This window comes from Pseudopipra pipra, chromosome 9, assembly GCF_036250125.1.
Source record: "Pseudopipra pipra isolate bDixPip1 chromosome 9, bDixPip1.hap1, whole genome shotgun sequence".
In the NCBI taxonomy this organism is placed as follows: domain Eukaryota; kingdom Metazoa; phylum Chordata; class Aves; order Passeriformes; family Pipridae; genus Pseudopipra; species Pseudopipra pipra.
In genome coordinates, this window is record NC_087557.1 from 15868676 (window position 1) to 15881315 (window position 12640).

The 12640-nt window shown below is 40.5% G+C and overlaps 1 protein-coding gene across 1 annotated transcript in view; it reads right to left on the minus strand.

Moving 5' to 3' along the window:
* Positions 1-12298, minus strand: part of PKN2 (protein kinase N2) — a 54805-nt gene extending 42507 nt beyond the window's left edge. Inside the window, exon 1 of the mRNA XM_064664793.1 lies at positions 12012-12298. Coding sequence (XP_064520863.1) covers positions 12012-12059 — 48 coding nt within the window. The 5' untranslated portion in view covers positions 12060-12298. The remainder of the gene's footprint in view (positions 1-12011) is intronic.
* Positions 12299-12640: the final 342 nt, after the last annotated feature.

Sequence of the window (12640 nt, forward strand, 5' to 3'; positions counted from 1 at the left end):
GCCAGCCCTTTCCTTCTGCTAACCCTAAGTGAGCAAGGAGCAGCTCTGATCATTCCCAGTACATGCCACTAAAATGCTCACTGCTTCTGTATCGCAGATTTGCAGGAATTCCCAGTAGATGTACCTCACGATGTACTAAGCTTCAAGTATATTCATTGCACTAAAGAAACATATAAATACTTCAGGACAGTCAACAGATTATTTTATAACAGTGAAAAATTAATACGAGTAATTAGAAACATGCGACATTTTCAATGTACATTGTTAGCAAAGTGCAAGGCAAAAATCAGTGAAGGAAATCTGCAGAAACTACTATGTGACAGATGTAAATCAAGAAAATAATTCAGCTGTATAGTTCAGAAAGTGTATGTGAATCAATTCAGAATATGCCTCTAGTTAAGTTTTACTAATCTGTTTACTTGAAGTACTGTATAAACCTCAAATTGATAGTGAATTAATTAAATGCAAAATAAAAGAAATGCTACTTCTGAGTTCATAAAACAGTATTGTCTATTATAGAAAGGGAAAAAATACAAATATGGGAGACCTTTTGCAGAACTTGCATCTCCCTTGCCTTTCTTTCATACCCCTGGTCTTCTGGTTCAAGAATCACACTGGAGTTAAAGAAACCAATTCCCACGTGCAAGGCAGCTGCTGCCTTGACAGCATCACTGAGTTACTCCCAGCAAAAAGAAACACTTCAAAAAAGGGTACTTTAGAATTAGTGCTAGCTAACCTGAAAAATAGATCATGATACTGAATACCACTCTACAACAGACCATCATTCTTTTTCCTTCTGCACTTCTAAGAACTTTCTAAAAAATCTGTTAGAATTAGTTTAATTAAAGCTTGAGAATAAATTCACTCTCTTGCATGGAATCCTAATAGAGATGAACACCAATTTCTAAAGCAATTAAAATAACAATCAGAAATTGTTTCTGCACTATGTACTATATTACAACTAAATGCAGAATTCAAGAAAGGAGTTTGCCCCCCAGACGAAAAACTAACTGCTGGTGGATACCATCTACTTTGCCATAGACACATCTTTTATTTAAAAAGTGCATCTACAAAATGAAAAGGAAAAAAGATCCACACGTTACTTTGTGAAGTGGCTTATGTGATGAAGAATCATATTTGAACCAGCTAGATAAAAATGAATAGTAAAAACTACATTTTTCATCCAACAGACAAATACTTCGTTTGACTCCCACTAACTGGTATGAATATAGTATAGAACAACCATTAAAAAACCCTTTGAAAGAAATTTTTTTTTCTAATGTTTAAGTACTATCTGTTTTATATTTCAAAATGTCATGTTCCCATCCCTTCAGGAAAGAAGAAACCAAAGATAAATCCTAGCAACTTGAAGAAAAATCATTAAATAATGGGTTAATTTTCAATAACAACATTTAAATAGTTTTCCTAAGGATCTCTAATAATATAGATATTATAATCTGCAAATGATAACTTTTGACATCCAATCATTCTCAGCCTAAAACACCAGCTTTATATGAGCTTATAAATAAGCAACAAACAAACTCAAATATTGAGGAAAACATGCTTCCATTAAAGGAGATTGCCGAGTCCCAAACGGGCAGCAGTTCAAGAATGCTACACTAGTAGTCAGGCATGTACGATTTACAGTACTTTTACTTTCCTACTGCTGCCACTAAGTTTAGAACACGTCCTACAAAAAGGCCTTGCTGATTTTAAAACGTTCTGTAGATCTGTAGTATGCTTATTTTGGTACTTTTCAATACAAGCCTTTGAAACCCTGACTCTGTCTTCTCTAACCTTTTGCTAGATCCAGTTTACTGTGTTCTGTCTCCCCACCTGGCTATGCCCATGTATTTCCCCATGTGCTCCAGGTGGGTGGCAGGCAGCACACATCCTTACAACTGCAGAGCTTAATAGCTTTAAGAAAAGCTGACACTTCTTTGTCATCATTTGTCTTATAATTTTAGCTTACATGATCTGAGTATTAGGAAAGAAATAATCTTGTCATGTCTTATGCAGATCTATCTATAAAGGAAACATCCTCTTAAAACACATTCCACTTAATTGTTTTGCAGTGTCTTCCCATATAAATAAACATAAGAAGTTGAAAAGCAGTGGCTGGTTTTACATAGTATGCTTGCAAAAAGCAACAGGCCACACAGTCAATCTGCATTCCTTCTAAATTCTCAACAATAGTTTTGGATGCTTTTGGGATTATGTTATTTAAAAATCCAAGTGATAATGTGCATCACAATGATGAAAAAGAAACTTCAATCTCATATCCAATAACCTTAGTGATGTAAACAGAGAAAGTCATAAAATCTATAATAAAGGGGGTTATGTACCTTTTCCTGTAGAAGAGAAGGGTATGCAGAATAACAGAACCAAGCAAGTTTTTTCCATTTATCTAAGGACTGGCATAAAGTTTCTAGCTCACATTACACAAAACCCAGTTCTTAGTAGAGAGCTTTGGAACACCTAAAATAATCAAAAACAATCTCCTTGTTTATTCTAACTATAATCCTTCATCTCAACTATACAAATTTAAGATAATACACTCAGAGTTTGTCAGTAAGTACAAGGAGAATGAGAAAGAATTGATAATTTTGAAATTAACTGAACACAAGAACTTTGAAAACATTGAATCACTTTTGTTACCTCAAATTTCTTATTTCTGCACCATAGTCTCAGGCCTTTCCCCTAAATTTGGCTAGACTTCCAAAACACAGCATCAATCTTGTACACAATAGTTCGAAGTTCTCTAACTGGTGCTTTAATTGATGCTCATGTGACTATTTTGAGATATTTTGTTATTGCAAACATTGTTATTGCAAACATCACTGTTAGGGATTTTTTTCCTACTGAATATTCAAATGTCTCAGTTATTGAGCTATTCATTAACAGACAGATGTATTCATATCAAACTGTAATACCTCACTCTCTTCCTTATCTTTATGGATAGTAAGTTTATAGTATTATTTGCACAGTACTTTGCCTTCACTCCAAAATTCAATCCCATCCATTTTGATTGTATACTCACTTTTTCTTTCATTTTAGAGAAATAACAAAAATACTCAAGATTTTTCAAAACTACTTCTTGCATTGAGTGCATAAAAGATTTAACAGTAACTTCTGAAAGTTAGATAATAAAGCTGGGTCATAACCCTACATTCACCTGGCATACTGCTGTAAGACCTTAGCACTGCTCTCAGCCTTCCACATCAAACTGAACATAGCTACATTATCTATTCATGCATGACTTTCAACATTTTCAGTATTTTCAATGCTTTTTCAGACAAACAGGTTTTCACTGTCGCATGCATATTGTGAGACTTTCTGCTTGAAGAATACAAAGCTAGAAAAGACTTGCCACGGACACTGCTTGGACTGTTCATTATCTGTATATTCATCTGCAGCAGAATTGGACTCTATCCCCAGTCCTCAGCTTAAAGCCACATACATGAGAGTAAATCTCAGCCTGTAATCTGATAAACATTTTCTGCATGAACCACCACTGCAGGCAAAAAAAAGCATCCTAAAGAACCATCAGTCCCAGCCCCTAACAGTTTGTTCCTGCCCCAGACCATTCACTGATATATGCCAGTACAGACCTTTATATGGCCACACAGGGAACTGGATTGTGAACCTGATCTGACTGAAATCTAATTTAGAGTGAAAAAACCCCACCAAAGCAAAACAACAAAATCTGTTCACCAGACAGCTGTCTGTGCAAATGTAAAGCAACACAATATGGAACACCCTCACTTTCAGCAGCAGTACCAGCTGACAAAGTTTGACACTTTCTTTGAGTAACAGCCTCAAGTCTGCACGGGCAAAGCGTCCAGTTTCTGCACGTGACATGGTCAGTGAGGCAACCAGAACTCTTCCATCCTGAATTTACATCACAAATCTGTCTTACATCTTAGTGATCTGCAACAAAAACACCAAACGAAGTACATCTTTTGACAGTTTTCAAAAATACATATGTGAAAGTTCCTAAGTTCACAAGCCAACTATAGCAGCAGTGATATACTGAACCATACCATGATTTCCTGTTTAATTAGCCAGTTTGTGTGTGGGACTTTGAAATAAAAAAAGGATTTTTTTCTGCCTATTTTAATCATCAACTCTCAATTTCTCCTCAAAAGTTACGTGAAGTTCATATATGAAAAAAATTACATACAGGTGAATAAAAGAATAATTTTGGAACACCTATGCACCAAAATTATTTGCAAGTACTATTTCAGGTAAATAACAACTACACTTACTCTCACTTCTTATTCATTTTAATAATCTATTTATTTCAATAGCCTACCAAATGTGAGTACATAGAAGAATGTTATATATGTACTTATGAAGTTCATGTACATGTATTTAATTCTTAAAATTCATTAAAGAAAATGTACATGATAGTCATCTTCAAGCGCTTTGAGTATTAACTTTTAAGAGCTAGCAAAAAGGTATATCAGCCCTTACATTCCAAGAGTTGAGCAATATTCTCTGAGTTTAAGGCCCAGCACTAGTTCAGAAAACTACTACTGTTGTAGTCAGACAAACAAAACGTTCTCCTTTCTGATCTGATCTGCTTGCGAGTGTTTCTATCACACTGACAGACAGAGCCTCACAATACTCCTGTGATTTATCTCAGAACTGTAATACAATCTATTAGTACCTTGGTATTGCAGACTTAATTATTCCTTCTCCTGGCTATAGATCTGCTACCTATTGTATTTTGTGACACTCTAATAACAACCGTGGAAAGTTGACGGAAAGCTTGTCTCCCTGGTTCTACTCAATAGAAACAGAACTGATTCCGCTACTTTCATTTTCAGGTTAACATGTTCTTGTGTTTAATGGAAACTTAAAATCTGTGAGCCCTACCACCATGTTGCAGGGTAACAAGTGTTTGAAAAAACTCAAGAGAAAAACCAGTTTGCTTCAGCACCGGACTCCCATACATAACACTGCAGACATGAACCACATATTACAGGCTTTTGATTCAAGCTCTCTGATCTGCACTTATTTAGAGAAGAAGTCAGAAATTCTCTGTCATTTAAAACCCAATACATCTCCAGTGAAGACAAGGCTTAAAGAAACCCACAGGAACTGGAGGCAGAAAAAGCTAATTTAGTCATGTCCACATTAAGGTTTTTACTAATCCTGATCTGTATGATGGGCCAGAGCAAACCTGGGTCTTGACATACATCAACCTTTCTTTATGTCTCAAAAAAAAGGAACAGGGAAAAGCTGCATATATTAAACTTTCATAACCCAGCCCAGCCCTTCCCAGTCAATCATTTATTATTTGGTACCTGATAGCTATCTATATATCTATAATAAAGTAACAAAGGCTTTTAGTATAGATGGAGCTGTCCTAAGGAAATACACTTAGGCTAACAGTCCTATTTTTTCCCTGGCTGCGGAAGCCACGAACTGCACTGATGAGAGCACAGTTCTGCCATCTCGGTGCATCCACTCCAGAAGTGCTCTGTACACCGCAGCAGCAGTAAACAGGAAGTACAGCCACCCTGGGCATATGCTGATACAGACTATAGGAAACTGCATCTACACCTCCTGTCAAGAAAAATATAAGGTATGGCCTGCTCTTAAAAAACAATCACATCACCACTACCCAGCTGGTGGTCCCACAACTGAGCCGTGGTAACTCACCATGTGAACTGTCTCAGCTCGCCCTACTCGTTAAGTTAAAAGCATTAGCCTGAATAACTCGATTTCAGCCTCTTCTATTAACCAGAGTGCAACAGCAGTAGGATTCCCAGCAGGGCTGGTCCATTTAGCTGAACATAAGCCTGCAACTGCACACTACTATCCTGTTCATGTGAATGTCTGCTTGCCACAGAACTCAGCCATATCATCCTCACCAGCTGCCAGAAGTTGCACCAGCAAAGCTGATGGATGACACTAAACTTCACTACTTTGACACATAGTCACAGAATTCCTCAAGGTTTGGGAAATCATCCCACAAAATCATGAGAAAATCCACCGAGCAGCGCTTTGATCCATAGGATGCATGTCCAGACTGCCATGCAAGTAGTTCAATTCACTGGTGAGCTGTCAAACAGTAAGTAACCAGTAGTGTAAAATGGCAGTAACAAAAATGGTGTCGATTTGTGTCACTGTGACATAATTGTTTAGCTGCAGTTCAAATAAACAAACACATATATCAGATATAATGTTACTTGTAAGCACAGGCCCAAAGCATTTCGTTAGCTAATGGCACTACTAGTTTCTGCTTCACTGTAGTACTTCTGAATTGGGTCTCAAAGTCACAGAGGTCATGGATTGGATCCTACAACATAAATCTCACTTTCTAAAAAGAACCTCCCCCACTCACACCAAACCCTAGCAAAGATGCTCTTTTACTTGCACCAGGAACTGCAGAACAAGTACTAATTATTAAAGCTTCAAAGTACCATACAAATGCTTTGCCCATGCTACAGAGCAGTATCTCGTGAGAGATGCTTTAGCTCAGTCTATTCCTGAACCCATTTATTTACAATCCACTAGAGAAAAAACAAAACAAACAAATAAAAAGCCTACCATCTACCATTTTGTAACAGTTGTACAAGTGATTTCTAGCAAAAGCACAAAAAAAGCAGACTGAGCCTTGCATTGCATATAACACACATATAAGGCTTTGTTACTCTGAATCTAAGTAGAGGTCTTATCTCTAATTCAGCAAAGCACTGAGACACTGATGAAAAAATTCTTAATCCTATCATTAAGTTCTTAAACCACTGTTTCCCAATGTAAAGGACATGTTTATTGACTTATTCTACTACAGACTTTTGGTTACACTGTAATGAATGACCACTCACAATGTATAAAACTGTTCCAGAAGAACTATTACACATACTGTAACTAAATACTTTTCTACTGGTCATCACTAATAATTAATCATGAGTTAAAATAACAGATCTGGGTCTTAAAAAGACAGCTACTCTGACAAAGAAAATTCAGTCAAATGTATACAAGTCTACATCATATACAAGTTCTTATGTTAATAGACAGACTGACAGAATTCAACAAACGGAAAAAAACCTAAATCAAAACAAAACTAAAAACCCCACCCATGCACCTACCTAAAGGTATTTTAAGGACTGTTTATGTTCCACTGAGAACAGGATGTATATTTTACTAATACAAGTTTTGAATAGAGGACTGTTTAAAGAGTAATATATATCCACAAATGGAAAAAAAACCTGAAGCGCTTCCCTAGATCCACCAGTTCTGAAAGCATTTGTAGGGACCTAAGAAATCCCAAGCAGCTGTACACACATTTTCATTTCTAAACTGCAGTAGACTAGTTCAGGATATTTTCACTTGAATGTGACATTTTCTTCTTCTGAAGAAACAAGAGTGATTCGAAATTATTGAAAGCTAATCTGTTCTAGCTGAACATTATTTGAAGGCAGTCTTACTGCTGAGTGTTCAACCCAATTACAATTCCTCCTCAAAACAGATTAATTAGGTTACTTGTACCTTTTTATGGTGTCCTTAGGCACTTGACCACAGCTAATAATAAATACCCAGTACTTTTTATCTCTAAAAAAACAAGCATCCCTACCTCTATTCTAAAGATGAGGAAACTGAGACATGAGTAAGCAAAGTCATCTGGCTAATGTCACCTACATGAGAGCAGAGCAGCCAGGAATGAAATACAGGTCTTCAGAGTCCCATCTGGTAGTATAACCCAACATGGCAAGGTACAAGTGCCCAATTTCATATACATTTATATACAAAACATAGTTGTATAATCTAAGACTCAACTGTTCGATTTGTATCCTGCAGACTAACAAAATACTGAGCACTCAGTTCAGTCAGCACTCAATACTGACTCAGTTTAGTCACATTCACTTTATGAAAATTCTCGTCCCAGGTATGAAATGGAAAAATAAAACAAACAAAAAACTACAGTGAGTGTGCCATCATATAATCCTAATTTACATATATTTCAGTTTATATTTCAGTTGTGGTACTGTTCATCACTATTGAAAAAAAAACCAAAAAAAGTTACCAAGAGATTTCAAACATGATTCTGTCATAACACTTCTGCTTTAAGATCCCTAAGTACAGCATCTTAGGAACTTAGATGACTACGGCATTAAAACAAAATATCCATTAAAAATCCCCTTATTCTGACAAATATAGAAATAAAGACATTTTTTCCAATGCTCTGTGATATTAGAAATATGTATTATGGCTGAGTTTGAAAAGTTAATTCCAGACATAGTCCTTTACACTTCCATTTGAAATAACTGAAGATCTCTTACATGCTGTACTTCAGGGCATAGCCCAAGTTCTCTATCTTGACCAAACAATTTCATTTAAGCAAATAAAACCAAGTAATACGCTCTTTTTCCCCTCGTATTAAACAAGTATTGTTTTGAAAGCACAATTTTGAGTGAACCTAAAATTTTCTTAAAATAAATCCTGTAACATCAACAATAAAAGCCCCAAGTTTAAAAGATTTACAGTACTGTCTAGAAAAGAAGTGGTAGTGAACACCTAAAAGTACAAAAGTGTAATTACTATGCATACACAATAGTTTTATTTAAATACTCCTAGTAATAATTTCTGTTCACCTAGTCATATCAACTTACTATGCTGACATCTACCATCACTGCCAATGAAAGCACACATCTTTGGAAACACACACAACTTCACAAAAGACCTTCTATTTTCTTTTTAATAATGATTTGGAAAAAAAAACCGAACAAACTTTTTTTCCATTAGAAACTTAAAATTTATTTCACAGATGCCTTATTTAACAGCCTGCAGCACCATACCTTAAAGTTTAATTTTATGAAGTAACAGAGTTGCCACTTCCACCAGGAAGCAAAGAGTTAAAGACTGTGCAATTAACCTGAGAACAAGCACTGGAGAGGCTCCTTTACCTGGTGGACAAAGTTCTAAGCGAATGGAATGGAAGGCAACATCAGCAATAGTGGTTCTTACCCAAACTCATTCCCCCTCCTACAAAAAAACCTGTACTGGAGATAAAAAGAGGTAAAAAAGGGTAATCTGGCTTTATGTAATCTTTTCAATCTTTAGTAATCAGGCAATTTCACTGGTGAAGCTACTAAACAGAACAAACCAAAAGGAGGATTTTTAATGCCAAGTTTACTTCATATTATGCATTTGCTAACTACTGAGGAATAAGTGTTGCATTTTTCACCTTGAACAAACTCAGCTGAAAACCTGCTAAGAAGCAAGACATACTTTCCACATCTTATAAAAGAATGCATACCATATTTTGTAGGAAAAGCGGGACAAAAATATCAAGTGGATATTTGCTAGCAGAGGTTTTTAAGAAACTGCTTTATCTGTTACGGAGTCACTTTTTTAAAATACAAAACTGTCATTGTGAGAAGTGCAACCTAGGGCCTATTTAAGGCCTGTTTAATTAAGCCTAGTACACTTTAAAACAAGTACATGTACCACCACTTTCTTATTAGCAGTTAGCTATTTTGGTCTTTTGTTTTTCATATTTTCTCAGAATCCACTTCACATCCTGTTAAGTCAGTATTTGTGACAGTCTGCCAATCTTTTTATCAGGAGAGTTCAACTGATTCTTGACTAGTGATCCACTTTAATTAACTTGACTCAAGCCTAACAGTTTACTTATACCATGCTGGAGTACACAGGGCTGTCATAACCAAGTGCATGCAGAACATGCAACAGCAGAAAGCAATGTATTATACTGATCACTGACTGATACTCTAGAGTCCATGTCAGGAACAAGCTTGGGATTTACACTGGGTTTACCTTGTTTTCAGTAAGTTTTCACGAGTATTAGCAAAACATCTAAACCATTGTCCATGATCTAAATCCATCCAACTACCTGACCCCTTTAACCTTTACTGTAACCACGCATTCTACAACTTCCTCATCTTTCTGCGCAGGATTGCAATATGCAAGCAAAAGCCCATTTTACATATAAGCACTTTTTAAGTCGGAGTTCTTTAGATTGAGGAAGTTCCCTCCTGAAGAAACATGTGTGAAATGGCGTATCTCACACTTCACAGCAGTTCTCATTCTTTTCGGGCCATACCACTAAACCAACTTTTATGTACAGGTATACGAACAGCAATTTGTTTTCAAGTATTACCAAGAGGAGTTATATTAATGCCTTCACGTTTCACTGCTAATATACATCACCACAAACAAAACAGCATCTTTACAATGTTTCCTTCTAATGTAGAAGTTCCTCTTAAAAATACCTAAAAGTTAGCAGTTCACGAAGCTTAAACCCCCGGGATTCCCGTGTTAACTTCTTACCTTTCTGTCCTGCCCGAGGAACTGTATTTATCAATACAGAAGTTACCACATATAATGGAAGAGGCAGTGCAACCAAGGAATCTAATCCATCCTGGATTTTTTTTGTTTTGCTGTTGTGCTTTGGTTTTTTTAAAAATTACTATTTTTTATATTATCTTCTTTTTTTTTTATTAATATCACTGTCAGTCTCATCTTTCAAGAAAAAAAAGCAACAAAACAAAAAACAAACCCTCCCCATTCCCAAAATACTTCACTCATTTCTGTTTAAAGTAATGTGAACCTCACTCTTGGTACTTCTACAGAAATGTTGCTTCCATTTATCTTGCCTGCAACACTACCATAGTTAGCTATTCACACAGCTCACCACTTCAAACAGGTTTACCAGCTTATACATCATCGTATCAAGTTTGTATTAACATAGTGATTCTTCCTAAGCACTTATGAGCCACTGATTAAAGTTCAGCATTTTAGATGGATTCTTAGCCTTCAGCCATCTCACGTGCTACAATATTAAGTAGACTGCTACATCTCTGTTGTGCCTTCTTTTCCTTTGTTACTCAAGTGAGCACATTGCTAACATTCAAAATTACAGGAAAATCTAACAGCATTTGGGAAATAAAATTTCTCCTTTTCAAAACATGCCTTTCTATTTTCTTTTTGAGCATTAAATTCAATACTTTCCATTTATGGTCTTCTTATTTCAGTTAATTGTCTATCTAATAAATTCAGACACACATTCTTTGCCTGGTTAAACATAACACATAGACTTACGACGTATATTAAAAAAAAAAAAAAAAAAAAGGAAAGCAAACTTTCTTCGGGACAAGGAAGCTTAAGAGGTAGCAGGTTGAGCTGACATTTAAAGATAAGAACACAAAAGTGAAGCTCCCAAATTGCATCTAACCCTGCTAACCCTGCAGCTGACAAGCAGAAAAGTAACACTTGCACAGGCAACCAAAAGTGGTCAAACTACAGGGATGAAAAACTCCAACCCTCGAGTCTTCAGGACTTCTAACAGTGTCGCGCGTTGTTTAGAGTTAGTTTTATGTAGTGACAAGAACCCTCGCGGTGTGACAAATAACGCTGTTCGCACCATTTTCTCCTCTTCCCGGGCTTCTCCTCTTCAAGGCCTATAAGAAGGAAGCTGCCGCGGCTGCTGCGCGGTGCCATGTCCAGGGGAGAGGAGGCTCTTTGCCTGACCCTGACGCGGGCGGCGGGGTGGCCCCGGGAGCGCTCGGCGGGGCCCGGACCAGCGCCGTGCCCGGGCGGCGGGGGAGGGCGAGAGCTCCGGGCCCCACAGCGGCTGCGGCAGGCTCGGGGCGGGCGCGGCGGCCCCGGGGCGGGCGGGGGGTGCTGCCGGGGCGGGGGGCGCGGCGCAGGCAGGCCCTGCCGGAGGGACGCGGCCGCTCGGCGGGGGAAGGAGGGAGCCGAGCGCAGACAAAAGCGGGTCGCGGCCGGCGGCGGGGTGGGGCCGTGACCGGGCGGCGGCGCCTCCGCTCCCGGGGGAGAGCGGCGGGAAGAGGCCTGGGGTGGGCACGGGCTTCCGCCACCGCCCCCCCGGCCCGGGGCTGGGTGTGGGTGCGGGGTGGGCGTCCCGCGCCGAGCGGCGGGCAGGGGGCGGCGGGGCGCGGCGGCTGCTGCGCGCTCCCCGCCAGGGAGGGAGGGAGCGGGGCTGGGGCGGCGCTCCCGGGGCGCCCCTCGCCGCTTACCTGTATCTCGGTGAAGAGGATCTCCCTCTCGGCCGCGTTGGACGCCATTGCGCCGGGGTTTGAAGTCCGCACCTGGGCGCTGCTGCTGCCGCCGCCGCCGGCGGGGAGGGGAGCGCGGGAGGCGGGTCCGGGGCCGGGACTAAGGGCGCATCGGGGGCGGGGGGAGCGCTCCGTGCTCAGGCAGGCGGGCGGGCGGGGGTGCGCGGGGGGGCGGCCGCCGCCCGCTCTGCTCTCATGGGGGTCGCGCCGGGCGCGGGGGCGCGGTGCGGTACCCGGGGTGCGATGCCCGCGGTGCGGAGCGGAGCGGTGTCCGGGGTGCGAAGCGCTGCCCGCGGTGCGTTCCTGGCGGAGCGGAGCGGTGTCCGGGGCGCGTCGCGGTGCCCGCCGTGCGCTCCCCTCCCGGGCGCGGCGCTCGGCCCTGGCAGCGCCGCGGCTGCTGCGCCTGCGGCCGCCGCCGATGTCGCACCATTTGGCTGTCACCCTGTCGCAAACGCCGCCGCTGCTTTGCGGCTCCCGGCGGCACGTGACGGCGCGGGGAGGAAGAGCGGCCTCGCTCGCGGGCGGCGCGCGACCCCCCTGTGACACCCCCGCGCGGGCCCCGCGGCGCGAGGCCCCTCAGGCCTCACGGG